The 26,708-nt window shown below is 41.4% G+C and overlaps 1 protein-coding gene across 4 annotated transcripts; it reads left to right on the top strand.

Moving 5' to 3' along the window:
* Positions 1 to 25,883, top strand: MILR1 (mast cell immunoglobulin like receptor 1). Of its 4 annotated transcripts, XR_008997421.1 has the most exons (11): positions 1 to 155; positions 246 to 284; positions 10,869 to 11,138; positions 15,471 to 15,758; positions 17,373 to 17,483; positions 19,265 to 19,354; positions 19,857 to 19,913; positions 20,039 to 20,107; positions 20,492 to 20,572; positions 24,265 to 24,423; positions 25,574 to 25,883. XR_008997421.1 is itself a non-coding variant. In XM_036899879.2 (10 exons), the coding sequence occupies exons 1-9, from the start codon at positions 38 to 40 to the stop codon at positions 20,542 to 20,544; spliced, it is 1,095 nt and encodes a 364-aa protein (XP_036755774.2). In that variant the 5' UTR covers positions 1 to 37; the 3' UTR covers positions 20,545 to 20,572; positions 25,560 to 25,883. The 4 variants fall into 4 exon arrangements, 3 of the variants coding, with proteins under 3 accessions (XP_036755774.2, XP_036755773.2, XP_036755777.1); XM_036899879.2 differs by lacking the exon at positions 24,265 to 24,423 and having other exon boundaries at positions 25,560 to 25,883; XM_036899878.2 differs by lacking the exon at positions 24,265 to 24,423 and having other exon boundaries at positions 2 to 155.
* Positions 25,884 to 26,708: the final 825 nt, after the last annotated feature.

The raw sequence follows: 26,708 nt of genomic DNA on the forward strand, positions 1-26,708 counted from the left end.
GATTTCTTTAAGTTGAGTCAAAAAGGAGGAAGTCCAAATGACTCACCGCTATGGTGCCACCACACCTCCTTGGTCCTCCTCTCCGATCTCACTCAGGAGAATGTGGAGCCGTTTGAACAAACTGTTCTTCTGGTGCATTTCTTCTTCTCTCATATGTAAGCCTTACTTGCCGTTTTGAGGTTTGACTCTCCAAATCAGAATATGATGTGGAAAAGAGTTTTTTTCATGTTCCTTCTCTCTTTCAGCTCAAAATGCTGCCCTGGCTTGTGAGGGAGAAACAAGTGGTAAGTTTCATTTACATTTCTCTTCTGTTTTCACTGAAATGATGGAGATGGTGAGCTTTAAACATGGTCATTCATGAGTAATTATTTCAATGCATTTAGAAATAACCAGAGTAGTCTCTTCCATTACCTACTGCTTAAAGTGAACTGCTTTGGGGAGGGAGTTGGAGTGTCTTTTCTGAGGCTGAGAAAAAATATGGAGACTGTTTTTACAATGTTTCTTTCTTTCTTTCTCTGTGTTGTTTTTTAATTAGAAAATCAAACATAATCATCATAAAATAATTCAACTGACATGTAACAATCTATATCAGGAGGCAGTTTGTTATTCCATAGTTCGGCAAACCCGTGCTGTGGTCCTAACCAGGGTTCTACTGTTTTCCAGATGGCAGCCTGGGCACATGATGCAATGACTTTAAATTTATTTTATTTCCTCTGTGGAGGGCGGGGGGTTAATAAAAGCACCTACCTGGGAAGGTAGTTGTGAGGACTGAGTGAGACAAGCCATGTCCCTGTGCAATGTGCCCCGTGCATGGTGAGCCGGCAATAAAAGGTAGCCCAGGTTGTTACTGTTATTATATAAAATGTGAAGTTCTGTTATGTCCCCTCCAAGCCCTCTCACCTCTCCACTTCCAGAAGCAACCACTAACAGTCATTTTCTATTCGACATCTTAATAAACAACTCTTCGGTGACTTGTCCTTTTTTTAGATAACAGCATGTCACAGATACCTTCTTAAGTAGATGTAGATTTAGTTCCTTTTTTTCAACAACTGCATGGCATTTCATAATGTGACTCAACCATAATACATTTAACCATCCCCTTACTGATTGTTCCATTTCTTTTTTGTAATGTAAATAACACTGCAATAAACATCCTTGTACAAAACATGCTGGTGGACACCACAGGGTGAGAACGTCTCCGCAGGACAAAACCCTGGAGGTGACATTGCATCAAAGGGCACATATATTTGAATTGTTCCAGATACTGTTACAGTGCCCTCCCAACATGCGGAACCTGTACGTGGCCACCAGCAGTGACCACTCTTAATGGTGTGTGTGAGTTTCCCACACCCTCTCCAACAGTGGATACAATCTGCTTTAAATTTGTGCCAATCTGATTAAGTAAAAAAATATCTCAGTGTTGTTTTAATTTGTAGTTGCCTCATCACTTGTGAGGCTGAGCATTTTTTCATGTTTATTGACCATGAGAACTCCTGCATTCCTTTACAGAGGAAATTTAGGGATGACTATCTGGTTGAAAAGAGAGGAAAAGGGCTCATCTGGAAGCTGAGTTTACATAAAACTGAGAGAATGTTAATTGTCCAGATCAAAGAGTGGGAGGGAGGTTGATGGCACTTCTGAGGGGTCTGAACCCCTCCTCCACCCAAGCTATCCATTAGCCTTGGCATTATATAATGGCCATCTGCATTTCTTCTTCTGGAAATTACCTATTCATATCATTTGCCCATTTATTTGATTGTCTTTTTCTTATTAATTTGCTACCATATATATACACACACACGTTAAGAATCCTTTGCTTTCAATTACATTTTAAGTATTTTCTTCTAGGCAGTCACTTAAAATTTTTGCCATAGAGAAGCTTTAAGTTTTAAGGTAGTCAATCTTTCAATCATTTCTTTATGGCTCCTAGTTTTTGTGTCTTACTTGGAAGACCTTTCCCTAACGGGTGATATAAAAACATTTCCCACTGTTTCTCTTAAATATTTCATGATTTTATTTTTTTACATTGGAGATTCTGGTGAGCATTATTTTTTTCCTTGGCATCTTAAAATAACAAAATACAAACACATGAGCTATCAAAGACTCCTGGGATTATATCAACAGGACTCAGGAGCTGGTTTAGAGGTGCTTCCCATGGTCAAAAAAATGGCACAATAAGAATAATAATTGCAGTGGATTGAAACACATCAAATATGTTTAAACAATGAGTTAATAATGATCTTCAACTAAAAAATAACAACAATAAAAGAAAAATATCTCATTGACATAAGATGCTAGGAAACCAACTCATTATTTTCAAACCTGGTCAATAAGGGGTGAAAACTAAGCCTTTACTTTGCATTTTCTATGCAAACTGTACCTCAGTGCAACCAAAGAATTGACAACGGTATTTTTCTTTATAGAGCTATTTCAGATAAAAATGAAGAAGTAATAACAGAATTAGTATGCCACCATTTTGCAACCTCTTATAAAATAATGCTTCAAAGTGATTATTGTCAAAGCCTACCAAAAAACAAAAAGAGAAGTACACACTACCCCCTATGATGCATTCTTGCTAAATAAAATCGAATCTGAATTTCAGAAAGCCTCTGGAGAGGGGACACAGCAACATGGTAAAAGATACCATGCGAATGTGATCAACAGACCCCAGAGCATGGAAAACACTACAGAACAATTTGCTATCTTCAACAAATAAATTACAGGGGGAAAAAAGAGAAATGTCTATAGATTAAAAAAGGCATTAGAAACGTACCAACTAATAATACACATTTTGAATCCTACTTTAAAAACTCACACAATTGAGAAAATTTGAACACTAACTAGATATCTGATATTTTTTAAATGTTGTTCATTTTTAGGTATGACAATGGTATCGCTATGTTTACAAAAGAATCCTTATCTTTTAGAGATACAAACTATCAGCGTCCTCCAGCTAAAGATCACCAGGGACACATGCAGAGTTGAACAAAGTTGGGTTTTTTTTTGACTTGTGGCAATGAGAGAAAATGCACACCATGGGAACCGTGGGAAGTCTCAGCAAAAGGCTGTTAGAAAGGTCTCATAATAAGATTTGGACTTAGGTGATTTGGAGGAAGATTCAAAGCAACAGGCTTTACTCTGGATTGGATTATTTTAGGAAGTGGGAATGATGATATGATTGGGTATCTTAAGAGTTGTTCCTTAAATGGCAAGTTGAACAGAGTAAAGCTAGAGCTGTGACTAATAAAGAAGCAGCAGTCACTCATGTTAGCCAGCTTAGCGGGGGTGGTTGGCCATTTTTGAGGTTTGGACAATGTTCATGTCTTTATCTGTGTTCAGATGTCTCTTTTTTCTGTCTCAGTCCAACAGGGTCATAGAGTAGCCGTGTCTGGCATTGGTGTTCTAGCTGTGACTGACATGTTAGTTCCTAGCCAGGTCAGTTCCCAACTGTCAGGGACTGCTTTTCTCTTTCTCAATACTGAAATTTGCAGATGAATACCATGTGGTCTGGGATGTGCTTTGAAATAATGGAAGCAGGTAGAGGCAAATGCAACAGGAATTACCCACCATGAATTGCTAATTGCTGAAGCAGGGTGATAGGCCCATGCCAGATCATTATACTCCCTTCTCCACTGTTATTTTGGAAGTTTTCCAAAATCAGGTATTTAAAATTAATAATGGAAAAAACAAGCCACCAGATATAATGTTTGGTCACAGAACTGGAACTTTAATATTCCTAAGTCAGCACAGACAGTCTTAGGAGTCCACTTCACAGTCTAGAAGATGGCGGAGTAGGAAGGCAAGATGGAAACCTCCTCCCACACACACACCAAGGAAGCAACTACAGCAAATACAACTAAACCTGAAAACTAACTGAAGACTGCAGAATGCACCATCTACACCTCGGGAAGAAGAGAAGGCCACACAGAAAAGGGTGAAGTGACAGAGCCGCAACCAAGCGGGGAACCCAGCCCTTCCCCATCCCAGCGCACAGGTGGGAGGAAGAGGAACAGAGCAGGATGGGCATAGGCACCCAGGAACTCTCTACACGTAGCCCTGGAGGTCTGCTCCAGGAACGTGAGTGCACACTGCATTGGGTTCTGGTGATTAGTGGGACTGGACACCAGGGACAGTTGGGACACTCTGGGAGGCTGAGATACCAGCCACTTGCGGAGCACAGGCAAGCTCCGCTATTCTCTCTGAGACCCAACAGAGAGGTAGCAGTTTGAAAGACTTGCCAGCAGTAGGAGGGGAGCCAGAGGGCGAAGGGTGGACTGAGCTATCTCTGTAGGAGAAAGGGCAAGTGCAGGATACCTCCATAGGCCTCCCTTGGCCCAAAGGTCAGGCACTCTCAGGAGCCCCAGACATTCTGTTGCCCTCACTGGTGGCTCAGCCCTGAGGCACTTCCCTGTGCACCGCCAACACTCCAGCCAACTCAACCCAGCAGCATTGGACTTTGCTGCCTGGTGGGCAGAGGGAGACTCTCACAGCTTTTACAACCATTTCAGCCCAACTTGGGGGGTGCCTGCAGGAGCACCTCCTTCTTCCCCAGGGGTGGCCAACCCCAGTTCTATGCACCTCTCTGCTGCTAGGGGGTATCCCCATAACTTGCTGCAGTAGCTGGGCACTGTCCCAGTGCAACTAGCTGCCTACACCACAGCACAGCTTCCCATCACCGGACTCCCTGCCTCAGTGTGTCTGTGTGCCACCCCCGCATGCAATTTGCCACCACTTCTCATGCCTTGCCCCATGCAGCCTGCCATTGTGCAACTTGCTGTGCAACCATCCCACCCATCCTGTTAACCTAGCAGTTCTGCCACCACTGCAGGGCAGGCAGAGGGTGACGCCACCCACAATGATCCCAGCAGATCACATAGGCCTGGCTGAGGCAAACCGCCGGCCTCAGCAGACTGAGATAAACCATTGTCAGCATACAGGCACAAAGGCTACCCTGCCCATTGCCCACCCACAGCAACTGGGGTTCCCCAGCAAAGGAGAACCAGGCATTGGGGAGGAAAGAGTTCTCAGCTTCTGGGCACCACAGGACACCTTCTTCATAAAGCCATTACTGTCTAGACCAGGAAGCATAGATCCATCTAATACAAAGGAAGAAACAACACAGAAACCCTGACAAAATGAGGACACAGAGGAATATCCAAACAAAAACTACAGGCTAAGACACCAGAAAAAGGGCTAAATGAAATGGAGATCATCAATCTTCTTGATAAAGATTTCAAAAGAACAGTCATAAATAAGCTCATTGATCTGCAAAAATGTATTAAAGATCTCAGGGAGAACTCAACAGAAAGATACAAGAGCTAAAGAATATAGTAACTGAAATAAAACATACAATGGAAGGAATGAATAATCGATTTCTACAAGCAGAAGAGATAATCAATGAGATGGAAATTAGAGAACAGGAATACAACGAAACTGAGGAACAGAGAGAGAAAAGGATCTCTAGGAATGAAAGAATAAGAGAGCTGTGTGACCAACCCAAACGAAACAATGTTCACATAATAGGGGTACCAGAAGGAGAAGAGAGAGACAAAGGGATAGAAAGTCTCTTTGAGGAAATAATTGTAGAAAACTCCCCCAATCTGGGGAATGAAATAGACATTCAGGTCATGGAAGTACAGAGAGCGCCTAACAAAAGGTATCCCAGGAAGACAGCACCAAGATATAGAATAATTAAATAGGCAAAGATTAAGGATAAAGAGAGAGTATTGAAAGCAGCCAGAGAGAGAAAAAAGATTATTTATAAGGGAAACCCCATCAGATTATCAGCAGACTTCTCAGAGGAAACTTTACAGGCCCGAAGGGAGTGACATGAAATATTTATGTACTGAAACAGAAGGACCTTCAACCAAGAATCCTCTACTCAGCAAGATTATCATTTAAATTTTAAGCAGGGATTAAACAATTTCCAGATAAACAGAGGCTCAAATAATTTATAACAACAAAATCAGCATTACAGGATATGTTAAAGGGACTGATATAACTGATATAGATGGAAATGTTCGTAATGCTAAATAGTTTTCACCAGTGAAATTAAACCCACAGTAAAGGTAGTAGGCCAATTAATTACTAAGCAAGTAAAAAATTAAAACAAAGCAAAAGTAGCAAAACCAACTATACACAAAATCAATCAAGGAATACACAAAAAGTACTGATTACAATGTCTAATACATAAAGTGTGGAGGAGGAGGAAGAAAAAAAGTACTTTAAGATTGTGTTGGAAATAGAATAATCAGCAACTTAATATAGACTGTTATATAGTCAGGAAGCTATCCTTAAAACTTTGGTAACCACAAACCTAAAGCCTATAATAAATACAAAAAAAATTATAAAAAGGAAACCCTACTATGCTGATGGACAGTGACTGTAATGGGGTATATGGTGGGGACTTGATAATAGGGGGATGTAGTAACCACAATGTTGCTCATGTGAAATCTGAGCATAAGATTATATATAAATGATAACTTAATAAAAAAAAATAGAAGCCCAACCGCAACACTAAAGAATAGCATCAAATAACAAGAGATGGCTATAAGAGAGAAAGAAAGGAACAGAGAGGAGCTATAAAACAAACAGAAAAAAATTAATAAAATGGCAATAAGTGCATACCTATCAATAATTACCTTAAATGTAAATGGACTGAATGCACTAATCAAAAGACAGAGTGGCAGAATGGATAAAGAAACAAGATATCTATATGCTGTCTACAGAAGACTCATTTCAAACACAAAGACATACACAGACTAAAAGTGAAGGGATGGAAGAAGATATTTCATGCAAACAATAGGGAGAAAAAAGTAGGAGTAGCAGTACTTATATCAGACAAAATAGATTTCAATACAAAGAAACAAGGAACAAAGAAGGACATTACATAATGATAAAGGGGTCAGTCCAACAAGAAGATATAACATTATAAATATCTATGCACCCAACATAGGAGCACCTACATATGTAAAACAAATACTAACATAATTAAAGGGGGAAATAGATTACAACACCCTCATTTTAGGAGACTTTAACATATCACTCACATCAACAGACCAACCAGACAGAAAATAAACAGAGGCACTGAACAGTACATTAGACCAGATGGACTAACATATATCTACATAATACTCCACTCCAAAGCAGCAGGATACACATTTTTCTCAAGTGTACATGGAACATTCTTCAGAATAGACACATACTAGATCACAAAAAGGGCCTCAAAAATTTTAAAAAGATCGAAATTGCATCAAGCAACTTCTCAGATCACAATGGTATGAAACTAGAAATAAATTACACAAATAAAATAAGCCTACAAACACAAAGAGGCTGAACAACATGATTCTAAATAATTAATGGATCAATGACCAAATTAGAAATCAAGCAATACACAGAGACAAATGAAAAAAAAATTCAACAGTCCAATATTTGTGGGACACTATAAAGGCTGTTCTAAGAGGGAAGTACATAGCAATACAGGCCTACCTCAAGAAATAAGAAAAATCCCAAATAAACACTCTAAATTCACAATTAAATAAACTAGAAAAATAACAAATGAAACTCAAAGTCAGTAAAAGGAGAGACATAATAAAGATCATAGCAGAAATAAGTGATATAGGGAAGAATAAAGCAATAGAAAAAATTAATAAAACTAAGAGCTGTTTCTTTGAGAAAAAAACAAAACAAAACAGATAAACCTCTGGCCAGACTTACCAAGAAAAAAAGAGAGAGTACACAAATAAACAAAACCAGAAATGAAGAAGTAATAGTCACAGTGGATACCACAGAAATACAAAGAATTATCAGAGAATACTATGAAAAATTATAAGCCAATAAGCTGGACAACCTGGGTGAAATAGACAAATTCCTAGAAAAATACAACTTCCTAAGACTGAGCTAGGAAGAAACAGAAAATCTGAACGGATCAATCACCAGCAATGAAGTCGAATTGATAATCAAAAAATCCCAACAAACAAAAGTCCAGGTACAGATGACTTCACAGCTGAATTATACCACACATTTAAAGGAGAGCTAATACCTATCCTTCTTAAAGTATTCCAAAAAGTAGAAGAGGAGGGAATAATTCCAAACTCATTCTATGAGACCAGCATCACTCTAATACCTGGCAAAGACACTACAAAAAAAGAAAACTATAGACCAATATCCCTGATGAACATAGGTGCAAAAATCCTCAACAAAATATTATAGCAAATTGAATTCAAAAATACATCAAAAGGATCATCCATCACAACCAAGTGCGATTTATTCCATGGATGAAAAGATGGCATAATATTCATAAATCAATCAATATCATACAGCACATTAACAAAAAGAAGGATAAAAACCACATGATCATCTCAATAGATGCTGAAAAAGCATTTGACAAAATTCAATACCCATTCATGATAAAAACTCTCAAAAAAATGGATACAGACTGTATGTACCTCAACATAGTAAAGGCCATATATGACAAACCCACAGCCAACATCATACTTAATGGTGAAAAGCTCAAAGTTTTCAGGAACAAGTCAAGGATGTCCACTCTCACCACTTTTATTCAACATAGTACTACAGGTCCTAGCCACAGCAATCAGAAAACCCAAAGAGATGAAAGGCATCTAGATTAGTAAGGAAGAAGTTAAACTGTCACTATTTGCAGTTTACATATTATACTTAGAAAACCCTAAAGACTCCACCAAAAAACTATTAGAACTAATAACTAGATTCAGAAAAGTTGCAGGAAACAAAATTAATATGCAGAAATCTGTTGTGTTCCTATACACTAACAATGAACTAGCAGAAAGAGAAATCAGGAAAACAATTCCATTTATAATTGCATCAAAAATAAAAAAATACCTAAGAATAAACCTAACCAAGAAAGTGAGAGACCTTTACTCTGAAAACTGTAAGACACTCATGAGAGAAATTAAAAACACAAATGGAAATCTAGCTTGTGCTCATGGATAGGAAAAATTAATATTGTCAAAATTAATTTTGACATCCTGCCCAATTTAGATTCAATGCAATCCTTATCAAAATTCCAACAGCATTTCTCAGTGAACTAGAAGAGATAGTTCTAAAATTCATATGGCCCCACAAACAATCCTGAATAGCAAAAGCAATCCTGAGAAAGAACAAAGCTGGGAAATTACACTAACTCCAAGCTATATTACAAAGCTACAGTAATCAAAACAGTATGGTACTGACACAAGAATAGACCCACAGATCAGTGGAACAGAATACAGAGCCCAGATGTAAACCCACTCATATGTGGTCAATTAATATACAATAAAGGAGCCATGAATATACAGTGGGGAAAAGACAGCTTCTTCAATATCTGGTGTTGGGAAAACTGGACAGCAACATGCAAGAGAATGAAACTGGATTACTGCCTAACTCTATACACAAAAGTAAATTCAAAATGGATCAAAGACCTGAATATAAGACATGAAACCATAAAAATCTCAGGAGAAAACATAGGCAAAAGTCTCTCAAACATAAATATGAGCAATTTTTTCCCGGACACATCTCCTCAGGAAAGGAAAACAAAATAAAAAATGAACAAATGGGACTACATTAAACTGAGAATCAAAGGACACCATCAGCAGAACAAACTGGCAACCTACAGTATGGGAGAATATATCTGTAAATAATTTAATGGATCAGGGATTAACATTCAAAATATATAGAGTTCCTATGCCTCAACACTAAAAAAACAAGTAACCTGATTAAAAAAATGGGCAGAGAGCATGAACATTTCTCCAGTGAAGAAATACAGATGGCCAAGAGGCAGATGGAAAGATGTTCCACATTGCTAATCATCAGGGAAATGCAAATCAAAACCACAATGAGATATCACTTCACACCAGTCAGAATGTCCACTATCCAAAAGACAAGAAATAACAAGTGCTGGTGAGAATGTGGAGAAACGGGAACCCTCCTACACTGTTGGTGGGAATGTCAATTGGTGCAGCCATTGTGGAAAGCAGTATGGAGGTTCCTCAAAAAACTAAAAATAGAAATACCATTTGACCCAGCAATCCCATTTCTAGGAATTTACCTGAAGAAAACAAATCCCTGGTCTGAAAAGATGTATGCACCCCTATGTTTATTGCTGCGTTATTTACAATAGCCAAGATAGGGAAGTAAACTAAGTGTCCATCAATAGATGAATGGACAAAGATGATGTGGCAAATATACACAATGGAATATTATCCAGCCATAGAAAGAAAAGAAATCCTGCCATTTGTAACAACATGGATGAATCTAGAGGGTATATTATGCTCAGTGAAATAAGCCAGTTAGAGAAAGACATATGCTGTATGATTTCACTTATTTGTGGAATATAAAAACAAAGCAAGACAGAATGAACAAAACAGCAGTAGACTCATGGACACTAGAAGGGACTAGTGGTTATCATGGGAAAGGGGTTGGGATGGGTAGGCTGGGATGGTGAAGGGTATAAAGGGTCACAAAAATTCTCAATCGTAATGTAGGTTGGTCATGGGGATAGTAGTACAGCATGGAGAATATAGCCAATGGTTCTGTAACATCTTCCTTTGTTGACAGATAGTAGCAGTCAGGGTGAGAAGTTAATAATATGGGTACCTGCTGAAACTGTGTGGTCTACTTGAAACCAGTATAAGATTGTATATTAAAAAAAATTTTTTTTGCCCACTGGGAGGGGCTTCTGTAGGTGCTGAAGCTTCCCAGCACACTGGTCAGCCTGTTGTTGCCCCCTTAGGAAAGTTTGCCAGGAACAGAGTGTCTCCACTACCTTGACCCACAAATGTGGCCAGAAGACCACTTAGTTATTATCAGGAGTTGTTAACAAGGACTTTTTCTTGTGTTATTTTGTTCTCCAGAATTCCCTTCTCCACATTTGGAGTCAAAAACGAATGCAGTCATGAAGGGTCAAAATGTATCTCTGATTTGTTCCAACCACAACAAATCACCACAGATCACCTATTCTTTGTTTCGGCATACGAAACACCTGGAAACCCGGGAGGGAAAAAGTGAACCCATTATTTTTAACCTAAGTATCTCAGAAGCCTGTGATTTGGGCCCCTACAAATGCAAAACCCAAGTTTCTAACTGTTCAACATACAGTCTCGAGTTCAGCTTCACATTTGTTGGTAAGTAAAGCACTTATTACTCGGGGGCCCCCAGCATTTATGGGATTTTTCTATGATAAGGCTCTCCATTCCCTTTGTAAACATTCACTTAAGAGCCTGCAGGATAAGTTACTGAGATCTTTATTCTTGGTAATTATGTTTCACTTCCTCTTCCAAAGACTTTGGCTAGTTCAGATAATACTAATAATTTCTGTAGACAAAAAGCCTTATATGAACAATTTGGAAAATTGTTGAGATCTTTTTTAGAGGCATTACTCTAGGAGTCTCATACATAGGCAAAAATGACTTTTTCTCTGAAGATCCAAGTAAGAAGTCTTATGACCATTGTTGGACCCTACAAAAGCCTCAGGCCTTCCCCACTTTATCCCCTTTGCAGTGACCACCCATCAGGTACCCCACTGGCCAGCAGTCTTCCTGTCCAATCACATCTTATTACTTCTCTGTTTTTCTCTTCCATCTCCCCACCCCAAACCTCTCACAACCTAGCATTAATAGCCTTATCTAGGAAGGTGACCTTGATAATGGCCTCCTGGGAGAAGGTGAGAGGGTTTTAATGTATGTACACTATACCTGGAGTCTTCTAAACATAAGAACCCCAACATACTGATAAAATTTTAGAGAACTTCATTCTCTAGGTCTATGCTCTCCAGTATGATAGCCATTAGCTCCACCTGCTTATTTAATTTAATTAAAATTGGGTGAAATTTAAAAATTCAGTCCCTCAGTCTCATTAGTCAATGAGGGTTCAGTGACCACAGGTGGTTGGTGGCTACTGTATTAGAGAATGCAAGCATAGAACATTTCCATTATCACCTCTGCTCTAGGTCCATGGTACTTAGCTTTTTAGGTTTTAATCATCTTAACAATCAAATGATAGCAGTAGATACCTTTCCAGAGAAGTGCTCATGAAACTACAGATGCAAATTTCTGCATAAGCCTTTAGGGGATCCAGGTTAGAAACAACCGTCGTAGGACAATTCTGAACACAAACTCAACAGAAGCCATAATTGTAAAAGAAATGTGAAGAAGGGGGAACCCCTGCAAACATGGTGGACAATGTGAGGGCAGTACGCTAACTGATAATATTCTCTGGTGGTCAGAGTCCTCCTGGCTGGGGCAGCCTGATATTGCAGAAAGAGCAATGGAAATGAGCATCAGAAAATGTGTGCCACCAGCTTCCTGTGCAACTTGTATATTCCATTTGGATATACCTTAGATAACCTCTAGTCCTTGATTATTAAAATATGCATTGAGAAGATGGGCAGTACAACCCTAACATTCTTGGCTGAGAATCTCAGTCCACAGTGGGTGTAATGGGTGAAGAGGGTAGGCAATTACTTGGCCAAGGAAAGCACTTTCAAATCACTGAGGTTCAGTGTGAGAAAAGATGGCAGGTCCATTGGTGTGGGTTTCCTGTATTTGAATAATTCTCCCATTGGTGTGGGTTTTCCTGTATTTGAATAATAGGAGCCCACACTCCTGCAAAGAACAAGCCCAGTCTTAGGTGGGTTATGAACTTGAGGGCTGACACCTTAAATCAGCTGATTAACAAACCCCAAGTTTTCATTTCCTGAGCTTCTGTCCCACAGGTATGTATAAAAGCCTCCCACATCTGCCTTCTGAGAACATACACAAGTTTCCCACAATTTCTTGTAGTAATTACATTGTCCTGTAGAGCTGTTCTGATATATTATAAAACTGCATCATCTTCCTTTAGGCCGGAGTAATAGGCATCTATTGAGAGCCTAGCCTGTGCAAATGGTTTTATTGGGTGCTGCTGAGGTTGTGATGATGAGACATGATCTTGTCCACATCCCAGTGAGGGGGATGAGCCATGAACAGAGATGCACTAGTCACTGATTCCCTCACTCATCACATACGTGTCGGCATCCCAGACATGCCAAGCCCTGGATGTGCATCAGTTCCTGCCCTGGTGGACTTTACACTCTAGCCGGGGAGACACAAAACCCAAGTACCCAAACAAATAAAACCGTAATCACAAACTGTGTTAATTTGTTATAAAGAAAAAGAAATCAGCACAGTGATGGAAAGAAGCAGGGGATGGGGAAGGGATCTACTTAGGTAGGTAGTTAGGGGAGGCCTTTCAAAGGGATGACACTTAAGTACGGAGTCCTAAAGGATGAAAGGAGTCTGGCAAGACAGGGAAAGAGGGCTCTAGTCAAGAGGCGATAGCCTGTGCAGGGGCTCCAAACAGGGAAAGAGCTTGGATGGTTGGGAAGGATCTAATGGGAGGATGGTATGGCTGCAGGCCAGATGAGGGAGGGTAAGCCCAGGTGAGAGTAGAGGGGGGCGGCGCCAAGTCAGGCAGGGCCTATGATGCAATTGATCATCTTCAACGTTAATTCATTCTAGGTGGGGCAGGGCAACAGTAAAGTTGGGGATTAGTTGGGAGGCTCTTAGAGTCATCCAGGAGACAGACAGCGGTGGGGACGGACAGAAGTGGATGGATTCAAAATATATTGTGGAGGAAGAAACAACAGGACTTATTAGATGATTAGATTTGGAACCACAGGTAGTGAAGGTGAAGAAGGAATCAAGAATGACATCCAGACACCAATACAATCAGCTGATGAGGAGCGGTACCGCTTACTGAGAGCGGGAAATGGAGGAATGGGGAGTTATTCATTAGGTAGAAAGTTTAATTATGCAAGATGAATAAGTTCTAGAGATCTTGCTCTACAACACTGTGCCTAGTTAACAATACTGTACTGTGCACTTAGAAATTTAAGTAGATCTCATGTTAACTGTTCTTACAATAAAGTGAATGAACAAATGAAAAAATAAAACTTTTTTGTAAAGAACAGGATTTCAATGTATGTTTACCTACTGACTGATTCATTAACTAGCAGATTAACTAGAGTTTAGTTTCAAACAGGTTACATTTGAGGAGACCATGAGACATCCAAGTGGATCATGTAATAAGAGGTAGAAAAAGTAATGTGAGGATGGGACCGAGGGCTAGAGGAGGAGGAAGCACTTCTGTCTGGAGGATTTAGGAAAGGTCTTATGGGGACAAACGCACCTGAATGAGCCTTAAAGGACTCCTTGACATTTAAAAAAATGTAATTGGATTACTGAAGAGTAGCAGCTCCCTTACCCTGACCACTGTGATACTGTGATATCCTTTACCAGTCCTTCTACAAACTTTCAGGGAAGTTTACATCCTTCTGGTCACTTTTGATAGCAATGCTTGGCCAAGACTGAATCATCCCATCTCAGAGAGGAGTCCATGCTCTCTGCTTCTTCGTGAATGTTTCAACTCCTCCTTCCTGTCAGCCGATCTCAGTCCATAGGAAGAACGTCCTGTTGGTGCCATTCCCAACGATGTGATGAGGCCACTCTCACTGGGCGCCACTCTGGCCAGGATGCTGCCCCAGGGATTCCTGCTCAGGGAAGGGGCAGAGCAAGGAGACTCAATGACTTCCCTTGATTTTGCTTATACTTTTGTCCCTGTAATATCATTGTTTCTGTGCCAAATTGATATTGTTAAAAGAAAAAAAAGGCATCTACTTGGGACTTGGCCCTGGCTCTGCCATTTACTGACTGTGCAACCTTGGGCAAACTTCTCCATCTCTCTGAATGACAGCTGGCTCATCTGTGGAATGGTGTAATGCTCTTCACCTTGCAGTACTGTTGTGAAGTCAAATGAGATACTGTGGTAGCGAGCCTGGCAAATGATGGATACTGAACAACTATCCTCTCCTGTACTACTGTTTTTACTAATAAACTTTATAATAAGTCATATAGCTGGATTCCCCTCAAAATAGGGTATGACAAAAGGGGTATGACAGCCTCCCAGACCCACACATTTCCTGTTGAGTTCTTTTGAATCTACTTATCAGGGTTACTTCTTGCTTTTAGGAGGAAGTGGAAGATCATTGTACAACTAAGTTCTATAAATGAAAATACAGTTAGAAAAGATATTTTTAGATTTCTTTGATTAAAAAAAAACTAACCTTCTAAGAAATGGGAATAAAAGAACTTCTCAACCACATACTTGGAACTGGATCTTTGGCAAAGTACACTTATTATCAACAATAGATTGTGAATTCTGATGAAAGGCTAGCTTGCACTCTGATTCCTCAAAGCAGGTGCCCTCCTCTCTCTGCCTTTCTCAGCATCTGACTCATGTCACACTGCATGGGGTTTGCATACCCACTGGCCTTTCCCACTGGGCTGCGAGCCTCTTGGCTTCTCGAGAGGGTGTCATTCACCTTTGGGTCCACAGCTGGGAATAGAGCAGGGATTCAATCCAAGTGTGTAGACTAAGTGAATCCACTCTACTAATCCATTAACACTTTCCTTTTTTAGACCCAGTGACCACACCAGTGCTGAGCATTAATGTTGTGCAAGTACAAACAGATCGAAATATAACACTACGTTGCATCTCATTTAATGGTTCTCTGCCCATCAATTATACTTTCTTTGAAAAAGACATTGCCGTATCACCAGCTATTTCCAAGTCTGTAAGGGAGCCTGCTGAATTTCACCTAACCAAGAAGAACACTGGAAAAGGGGAAGAATATAGGTGTAAAGCTAAAAACAGATTGCTTGGCCATGCAAAATACAGTCAACCATGCTTCACCACACCCTCAACAGGTAAGGGCTACTTGAGCTCTTTCAATAGGATCTGGATGTGCTTCCAGAAACTGCAACTACTCCTCTGCCCACCCACTTCCCACTTTGGCCACCTGCTTCCAAATACCTTTCTTTTGGTAGGGTCCACATAAACTCTGAAGGGGTGGCTTCTGCCACATTAAAACATAGAAAGGCCTAGAAGCTGGGGCAGGTAGTGAGACTTCCTGACCTGACCTTCCACTGACCAGGTTCCAAGCAACCACATTAGAATTTGGATGTCTCTTGGAGTTACTGGGTCTCTTGATTTTCTTTTGTTCTTTCATTGACCTCTAACAGCCGTGCCCACCCACTTGGCTGTTTGTTGACCCACGGCTAATGCTTGGTGAGTCTAGACTTCCAGTCCTACCCTTAGCTTGGGATGAGAAGGGTCCCTGTCCCGGTCCTGGGTTTTGGAGGGTGCTGCTCTTGGCCACGCACTTTCCCATAGGCTGAGGAGTCTGGGGGATGTGGGAGTGTGCCTACCTGGACCCTATACCTTACTTTTCTATACCACACTCTGGGTCTCTACCACAACTAGACCCAAATTCCCAAACCAATCAGATCATAACCCACCTTCCTGAGATCACACAAGCCTCTTTCCCAGTTCATACTCCCAAGGGTGGACCACAGTGTGGATATGGGCGTTCCTGAACCGGAACCAAGGGAGCTGTTTGTAGGGTGTGGGTGGCACTTTGATGTGCAGGTCAGGGGTCCACATGGATATAAGGCCCCCAGGGTGCAGGTGAGAGCCTGAGTGGGAAGGGGCTTGGCTGGGGCCAGGGTCAGCTCTACCAGCACTGCCGTGGTCTGGCACAGAACTCTGAGGAATCTGAGAACTCTAGATTCAAACCTGGCCTCCCAGGTCCTTATGAAGGGACATTTGTTGAGTTGGGAGGAAGTCAGAATGAACTAGCTTAGCAAAGGCAACAGGCATGCTTGGGCATTGAACCCTTCACCTGGCCTCATCCTCAGAGCCCACACCCTGGTGTTCAGGAAATTCTCACAAGTGAGGTACCTTGTCAGAGTCAGGCCCCAGAATCAGGCTCCAGAGTCAGGCTTTTGCTTACAAATCACAGCCCTTCCATTTACTAGCTGTGTGGCCTTAGGAAAATCACTTAACTACTCTGGGCCCTACTTTACTCATTTGTAAAATGAGAATAATACCAATAAGATAAATGAGGCAACACATATAAAGTGCTTAACACAGTGTCTGGCATGTAGTTAATAATAAATAGTAGCTGTCTGGGTGACATAAATCATGCCAACATGACTAAGGGCTTTGCCCAGTAAATAGCCAGGCCATTCTGAGGCTTCTGAGCCCAGCGATGTTGCCAGGAATCAGTCTGTTAAGTGTTGTGCTGCTTCTCTCTTCCTTGTATGACCCTTTGTGGAAGATGTACTTGGTCATGACTTTAAGATCACCGACTAACAAGTTAACTCTCAAGAGTTGCAGGTGTCTATAGCAGTACGGGGCCGGGATGAACAGTATACTGGTTAACTGGGGAGGGTCGTGACTGTTCCTGCCTGAACATTCACAGCTCAGTGTCACTGGAGAAGAAGGCTGTGTGGTGACCGGTGAACGCTATCTTCTTGCAGGCAGAGACAGCTGTCCTTTCTGCCTGCAGCTACTGCTTCCAGGGTTATTACTGGTGCTAATAGTAATGATCCTAATTCTGGCACTGTGGATACTACCGAAGTACAAAGCAAGTAAGTTGTTGAGGAGCTTTTCCATTATTTTCCATAGGTTTTGGACATAAGACGGCAGGGGAGATGGGGAGAAAGAAGGGAAAGGGCAATCAGAAACGGGATGTGAGTAAAATGGAAAGTGAGGAAGATGGGAAAGGGCAAGATAAATGAAACAGGCTTCCTGTGTCGGCCGCGAGTGGGCGAGCTCGCCCTGCAGGGGGGAAGCCTTCCTTACTCAGATTGCTCCTGGGACATGCCTGTGCTCACACGGGCCCCGTGCTAAGGGCCCCGCATGCCTGGGTAATGCTGTGCTGTCACAGTCTTGAAATTCTTAGTAATTTTTTTACTCCCTTTAAAATTGTTTTTTTAATTGTGGTAAAGTACACTTAACAATAAAATTGACCATGTTAACCACTGTCAAGTACATAGTTCAGCAGCATCAGGAACATTCTCATTACTGTGCAATGGTCACTGCCATCCATCCACAGGACTTTTCTCATCTTGCAAAACTGGAACTCTGCACCCATTAAACACCAACTCCCCATTCATTTCCCTCTCCCTCAACCTCTGGCAACCACCCTTCTACTTTCTGTGAATTTGATTACTCTGGGACCTCATATAAATGGAATCATACAGAATTTATCCTTTTGTAACTGGCTTCTTCACTGGGTAATGTCCTCAAGGTCCATTCATGTTGTGCATTCATCAGAATTTCCTTTCTAAAGCTAAAGAATACTCCATTATAGATAGATACATAGGTATATACACTTTGTTTACCCATTCATCGGCCAGTGGGACCTTGGGTTGCTTCTACCTTTTTGCTATTGTGAGTAAACAAGTCTAGGCCCTGCATGTTCACTTTGCACTGGGTCCTGCAAATGATGTAGCGGATCCTGATTGCCAGCTCTGCAAAACCAAGAGCTTTGCCAAGTATTTTTCAGCATCCTCACTGGCCTGTCACTCAGGAAGCTCAGTACATGAAGACAAATGGGCATCATTCCTCCCCGCCCCAGTTTACGTGCTATATCACACCCCAGCTACTGCTTGTCACCCTTCACCTTTTAGGACCACCTGTAGTTCAACATGGCCTTTTCACTTGGCACACAAGAATGGAGGGATACCAAGATGTGCACAAAAGACAGTTACCAGCACTTACCAGAGAGCTGAGGGGGGCTGGGCAGGCACCTTCACTTGCCAGGGCCTCAGCGTTCTGACCTATATAATGGGGCCATGGGAGGTACTGCACAACTGGAGAAAGAACTAAGTAATAAATGTTAGGCCCCTATGCTTCCCTCCATCTCTAGAGAGTTATAATTCAGAGAAGTCAGGGATTCCGTTGACACAAAACTTGAAATAGATGTCAGCATTTATACATCTTACACGTTTTTTAAACGCAAGTCTCCACTTCCTCCGAAAACCCAGGGTCTTGAAAAAGTGGAATTAGTATTTTTGATTACTGGCCAGAGCTAAAGAGAACTCAGCCAGGTAATTTACTATTGCTTGCAGATATTACAAAGCTTTTTACAGACTGTACTTTTCAGCAAAGGAAATAAAATGTGTGTCTGACCATCTAAAGCATAATTTGTTAGGCCAAAAATGTTACTCACAGAGCCAGGAAAATAAATCAGAAGAGATTTTGGCTTGGAGAAGCAGGTGCTATGGACTCCTGGCTGAGTCCAGGGTTTTTCTTCATTAGACAAAGTTTGTTTCAGAACTTTGGGGGATTCTGCTCATTGGCCGAGGAGATAAGAAAAATGTGGCTGAAGTGGTTTAATTTAATGACTCTGCACCAATTTATATAGGAAAAACCATGAGAGATAAGGCAGCCAAAGACTACGGAAACATGCCCATGGATGTTGGAATATATGCAAATACCTGTGCAAATCAAGCAGGTAAGGGGACTATGTTGGGTATTTTGATTGGTTGGTTTTACGTTTTTGTCTTTTCATATTTTTTTGCAGTCATACAGACACATGGGTAAAAAATCAAAGAAAAAGAAATAGAGTATAGTGTCTCCCTCCCACCCCTGATGCCCAGTCCCACTTCCTAGGGGGCAGCAACCAGTTTTTTAAATCCTCCCTCAGATATTCTTTGTATACATTAGCACATAAACAAATGAGAGAAAGGGCAGCATATCATCGTAGGTACACCACTATGGACTTTGGTTTTTTTTTCCCTTAACAATGTATCTTGGAGATTTTTTTATATCCGTTCAGAATAAACTACACTGTGTTCCAAAACTTTTGCTGCTTTACGGTAAGCTGACCCAGGGCCTTGGCCAACAAGAATAATCCTGGCCAGCACTTACTGAGTGCCAGCCACATTTTAGCAATTCACCCACCCTGTCTAATGAACACCACTGACTCCCAGTTTAACATCGTTCCTGTTTTACAGAGGAGGAATCTGTGCCAGGCTTGGAACCAAGGCAGTGGGTTTCCACAACCCAAGACGGTAAGTGCCCTCTGCAAAGTCCAGAGGCCACATGCCACTGTGAGGGTGGCTGGCTAAGCCACTCCCCTCAAGTGCTCAGAGATTCAGATTACAGGCCCAATAATTGTTCCTTGTCTTCTACCCAGGAGCTGGACACTCTCAGGAGATACATTATGCCACCCCCATGTTCCAGCAGGTGGCACCAGGAGATCATGGTGAGCTACAGTTTAGGATGAGAGATAATATCAAAATGAGACAGTGGTACCTGTGAGGCCACCATACTCCAAGGCTTTAGGATCCCCAGGATGGGGTGATGGGGCCACATGCACACCCCAGGAAACCAAGTACCACAGCTCCTAACAGATAGGTGGGTGTGGAGGACGGAAGGTTGTGACAGGGGAAGAATTACACAAAAGGTCCAGAGGGGAGGATGCAGGGGCACTTCTAAACCATTTTCAAGAATAAATTATTTGATGTAGTCCAGGATAAAACAGTTTTGCTTGGTTTTGTCAGGCCACCCAGCTACTAAAATAGGTTTAAGGAAAATCTATGATCATATATCCTAAATTCACTGAATTATTTTCACTTTTGTATTTCAGGAGCCTGTAATGATTATAAAACTGGATATGTCTATTCTGAACTCATCTTCTGAAATGTAAAGATACAAATTACATCTCAGGGTAAGATGCTTTTTTTAAAGCTGATTTATATGAAAAAAGGCAAACTTGATTGACACTTAAAAATGTGTCGCTTGGTTACCTGAAGTGAATCACTGTTTTGCATGATTAAACACTATTCCTTTGACTCATTTGGACACATCCAATCCTGTCATCAGACAAGTTTTGTCAGGTGGGATACTGACAGGTGACAGTTTTTAAATGCGTTAGCTCTTTTTAGGCATGGACCATTCTCCCCATTTCCATACCATTTAAAACTGAATAATTGTTAGACCACTGTGCTCTTCATAAGTGCATCCTGGAAGCATTACAATGATCACCTTTCCGGTTTCCCCATCCTCTGCCCGTTGAAAGTTCAAAAGCAAAACACAAAGCAATAACCACGTCTAAATTCTAAAGCAAAAATTGGTGACAATGAAAATGTCTCTGAAGAGTAAATACCTGCAGTCACCACGAGAAGAAGGCAAGTTTACTGAGCAAGTACACATTTAATTATTCAATGCCATTTAAATTTGCTCTCCGCTTTTGGGAGGCTGCAATCAATATTTATATTGGTTTTCATGGACTTTCTCAGTCAAGATTTAGCTAATGTCATGATTTCCTACCAGCATTTTGCAGTGACAACAGCATTCTAAGGGAGAAGGGAGAATGGATTTTTTCCCTAGGGCTGTGTAACAAATTACCACTGGTGGCTTAAAACAACAGAAATTAATTTTCTCACAGTTCTGGAGGCCAGAAATCCAAACTCAAGGTGTCAGCTCTCTGCAAAGGCTGTAGGGGAAGATCCTTCTTTGCCTCTTCCAGTTTCTGGTGTTTCTCGGTTTGTGGCAGCATCTTTCCAACCTCTGCCTCTGTCTTCCCATCTGGCCTTTTCTCCCTCTGCCTTTCCCTCTCCAGGAACATGGGTCATTGGACTTAGAAACCACCCAGATAATCCAGGATAGCCTCACCTTGAGATCCTTAACTTCATTACATTTGCAAAGACCCTATTTCAAAATAAGGTGATATTCACAGGTCCCAGGAGTTATACATTTTGGGGAGCCACCATCCAGCCCACCACAAGGGACACAATGATTCTGGGTTGAACCTCATCCTAGGAGTTGTAAGTGAAGTCCAGTAAAAAACCAAGAGCCATTTCTAGGATTCCAGACAAACAAAACAACTTGATTAAAATTTTTCTGCTTCACTTTTTCTTTGGGGTTTGCTTGACCCTCAGTCTCAATTGTTCCCAATAATGGACCCCTGACTAGAAAAATATCTACCAGCTGTTAGACAATAATTCTGCATAACATCCTACAAGGCCAATACTATTGCTTGACAGATAAAGAGACTTAGTCTCAGATGGGATAGTTACACAAGGTCAGCCACAGCTTGGTTAAGTGGTTGAACTGGGAATTAAATCCTAGCAAATAACAGCAGAAGTACTGGCCACGGGAATGCCTGTTCAAGTGGGAGGGGATACTGTACACACAGGGGAATTTGAGGGTTTTGTAGCCATAAAGCAGCATTCATGAGCATGATTTCCCCCTTTATTTTTATTTGGAGGAAATCAGTAGATCCAGAGTGTGGAGGCTGTGGAGTAGACAGACCAAGCTGAAGCCAGGCTCAGTCACATGCTGTGTGACTCTGGGAAACTTAACCTCTCTGGGGTTCAGCTTCATTAGGCGGTGGGTGGAAGAGGGAAAATACCTACATCATGGAGCTGCTGATGAGAATTAACTCAGGTAATACATGTAAAGAGCTTGGAACAGGGCCAGGTATCTAATAAGGACTCAAAAAAGGCTAGCTATTTGTAGTATGATCTTACTCTGAGACATAGTAATTGGCTGCTCCCCTTAGAAACCTTTTAAATCTTTGAGGTTGCAAACTTGGTGACTTGGCCACCACCGGCTTCTTCTTCGGTCTTAATCTGAGCTCCCTCCTGAAGACAAAGACTTGGGTGCAGGCACTTCATATGCAAGGTGATCCCAGGGAGGAGGGAGGGACCAGAGAGCATGAAACGGAAGCAGCAGCCAACACAATGCGTGCGGAGGGGCCAGCAACTCAGCAAACACACCAGACACTGGATTTGATCCTAATGCCCTCCGAAGCCAGAGTGCTTCTGGTCTCACAGCACACCCTCAGTCAACCGCGTCTCATTTTCTCCTTGCAAAGCTTCTAAAGTAGTTAGTAGAAGCCAACCAGCGCCACAGTTCATATAACTACCACTGTCCCAGGCCTTTCCAGTGTTACAACTACTGCAAAACATGGTGCTTCACTTTCTACCTCTTGCTCCTTCCCCACTGTCGGAGAAAGTCTTCGGAGTTGCGAAGCTGTGGCAGGTAAGGGTTACCACCACCCTCCTTACCGCCATCAGCAGAGTCCTTGTTGCCATCCATCCAGGCAGTACTTCCATTTTACAGGGCTGCTTCCTAGCGCCTTCTGCTTTATCATAGGCTAGCCCTGAAAGCAGAGACTGAGATAAGGCTTTTCTGTGCAAATAATTTATTTGGGAGGTGACCCATGGGAAGAGCACAAGGGACTGGAGGAAAAGCCAGTATGAGGGCATTTGTTGAGTTGGGCACTACTGCAGGCAACTGGGGCTGGATCCCACTGGAACCTTCTGGGGAGCGAAGGTGTCTCTCAGAATTGTCCACTTGAGGACCGATAGTGAGAAGCGTTTACCCACTGGTTCCATCCCCCAGTGGCTGAGGGTTGCCGCAGGTGACACCTGCCCCACTTCTAGGCTGTGCACGTGGGTGTTTCAGGCGGGCTTCTATTGGTGTCTCATCTAGGGCACTGGAAGCCCCAAGGCAGAAAATAAATGCTATGTGTTGTATACTTGAAGCAAGAAGCTGTGGACACAAAGTGAATAAAGCCTCAGATGCAGTTGGAAGCATTGGTGAGGTCCATATGTGACTCAGGATACAGAGGCAGCCCGTGCCCCGTCTGCCACCCTCTCCTTTGTAACAGCTATAGTAGTGACAATAGTAGGAACAGGAGCACATGCCAGCTTCCTGCTTCTATCAGTGCTTTGGGTGTTGGTCCCCCACTGCTCCACCTCACCCTGCAGGCTTTCAGCCCCACCCAATGGCTCTGGACTGAGTGGTTTAGGAAGGGAAGGCGCAAAGGAAGAGACCTACTGACTTTGTTTCAACAGCTACATTTTTTCATGTCTATAAGTTTCACTTTGCTTCTTCAAATCTACATATTCTTTAAAATTTCTTACTATGAAATAGAACACACATGATATGAAAATACATACATATGTGTACAGTCTAGTAAGTTGTATCATGTGAACACTAGCGAGGGAATGGTGCCAGCCGCCAAGCCCTCTGCACCCTCTTCCCGCCACAGCTCCGCCTCCCCCATCTACTCGCTTACAGGAAATCACTTCTTTGCTTTTCTTTAGGGTTTCACCACCTAAGTATGCATTCCTAAACACCATCTTTAGATTGCCTCTTTTGAATTTAATATGAATGGAAACATACAGCATTTATTCTTGTGTCTGGCTTTTTTTGCTCAACATTGTATTTGTGAGATTTATCCATGTTGCTGCATGTAGTTGTAATTATTTATTCCATTACTAAATTTATCTGTTCTACAGCTGACAGACATCAGTGTTGTTGTTGGTTTGGGACTATTATAAATAAGGCGGCTATGACCAGTCTTATGTGACAAACATGCTTTGTTCCCACGTGCTTTCAATCACGTAGAATATATGTAAGAATAGAATTACTGGGCCACCGGAGGATGTTCAGCTCCAACAAGTGGACAATGTCGTTTCCAAAGTGGTTCTACCGCCGATTCACACCCCAAGCAGCGTGAGAGCTGATTCCCCCACATCTTCAGTTTTCACGTAACCATTCTTGCAGGTATACACTACCTCACTGCAATTTTAATTTGCCCTACCCTATGACTAATAAGGTTGAGCCCCTTTTCCTACATTTATAGGTCATTTGGATTTCTTGTTTGATGAAGTACCTGTTTGTGGCTCTTAGCCTGTTTTTCTACTGAAGTTTTTCTGACTTTTTATTCTTTAATAGTTGTTCTCCTACTCTGTGGTTTCATTTTTTGTTGTTAATGGAGCCTTTTGATGAAAAGTTTTAAGAACTTAATTTGTCTAAATTAAGAACTTAATTTCGTTTATGGTGTTTTTGTATGTCTCCATATAGAGAAATATTTTCTCAACTTGAACTCATATGTATAAGTATCACCCTAAATTACTAACTGCTGAAGACATTTTTGGTTTACTTTCACATTTCAGCTCACATCCACCTGAGATTGTTTCTGCTGTGTTATAAAATTGACACCATTTTCTCTGCCCCGCACGGGTCCACGCGGCTGCTCCAGCAGCACCTGCTGAAATGACTGTCCTTTCCTCCCTGCACTGCAGCAGCATCTCTGCCACAAATCCCATGTTCATATGCCTGTGGGCTTCCTTCTGGGCTTTGGATCCTATTTCATTGGTCCACTTACCTCTCCTGTGTCAATAACATTCTCAGGTTTTAAAGAAGTCTTGAGAACTGAAAGAGCAAAACTTCCCACCTTGTTCTTTTCAAGAATGTCTTAGCCATTCTTGACCTTCTGCAGTTCCACATACATCTTAGAGTCAGCTCATTATTCTCTTAAAGAAAAACAACTGAAGATAGGGATTTTGAGTGATATTTCATTGAATATCTAGAACAACTTGGAGAGTATTAATGGAAAAGTGAGTCTTCCAAACTACAACTATCTTAACATTTGCTTATGTCTTCTTCAGTTCTCTCAACCGTGTTTTATCCTTTCTGCATAAACATCTTGCACATCATTTGTTAGACTTATTCCTAGGTGCTTGATAATTTTGATGCTATGGTAAGTCATATTTTTATTTTGCGTTGTTGATATATAGAAACACAATCAATATTTTTTTGTTTTACTTTGTCCAGCAACCTTGCTAAGCCGTTTTTTCAACCTCAATAACTTACCTACAGATTTTCTTACAATCTGGAGGCCAGAGAACTCCTTGTAGTACTGTTGTTACAGATGCTGCTTCTGCCACAACTGCTTCATGCCCAGAAAATGGAGCCCAGACAGTGGAGTGTGGAGCTTTGCCACTGCAGACGTTTGCTTCTCAGCAACAACTGCCGCCTCTCTTCTACTTTCCAGATCCTGGGCATAGGCATCTGACTGGTGGAAGATATTGATAGCCTGGCAGCAAGGGAACTGTAATTAGGTTTCTGACCCCAGCAAACGGAAGGAGGGTTACAATGTGGTATAAGAGAGCCAATCAGAATGTCGACCACACAGGCCAAAGTATCAGTATCAAGGGTCAAATAAATATGTTTTAAGACAATGACTGAGAAGGAGATTTTTCTAACCACGTTCTTCACTGAAAGAGCTATATAATGTACGTGGCAAAGAATGAAACAATACAGGGAAAGGGTGTAGGAATCAAGAAGTATATGACTAAATATAAGCAAGAGAGAGAGGGAGAAAGGGAAAAAGGAGGGAGGAAGCGAGGAGAGAGGTGTACAACGTATAACAATGTATAAGGTTTCCATGATTTGAAAGTGTGGTATTGGTATATGGCTGGACAAGTAGAAAAACTGAACAGGACAGAAAGTCCAGATACAGATCTAACTGAATACACATGGAAATTTAGTATATGAAAAAAATGGCAGTTTAAATCAGCAGGGAAAAGATGGATTGTTCAGTATATTGTGAAAACTTGAAAACCACATTTAAAAAGTTGGACCCCCTACTTCATTCTTTGCCAAAATAAATTAGATAGATCAAATATTAAAATACCTAAAAATGAAGCCACAGAGGCGCTAAAGAATACAGGAGGAATTTAAGAAGGGCAGGCTTTTCTAGGTGTGACTCACAATTCAGAAGACATAAAGGATTGTTAAATTTAATTAGATGAAACATTTTAAAAATTACATTTTGAAATCATAAACTAACTCAAAAGAATAACTAGGGGAAAATATTTTGAATCCATCTCAGGGAAAATATAAAGCTCCATAATATATAATGAGCTCTTACAAATCACTAAGAAAAGGACCAACAATCCAATAGAAAACTGGGGAAAGATGGTAGCTGAAGTGTAATACCAGGGCAGCACGAAGACCGCGTCGGGACGAAGAGTTGCCAACAGCTGTCCCTCCTACTCCCAGGG

Source organism: Manis pentadactyla, chromosome 4 (assembly GCF_030020395.1).
Source record: "Manis pentadactyla isolate mManPen7 chromosome 4, mManPen7.hap1, whole genome shotgun sequence".
Classification (NCBI taxonomy): domain Eukaryota; kingdom Metazoa; phylum Chordata; class Mammalia; order Pholidota; family Manidae; genus Manis; species Manis pentadactyla.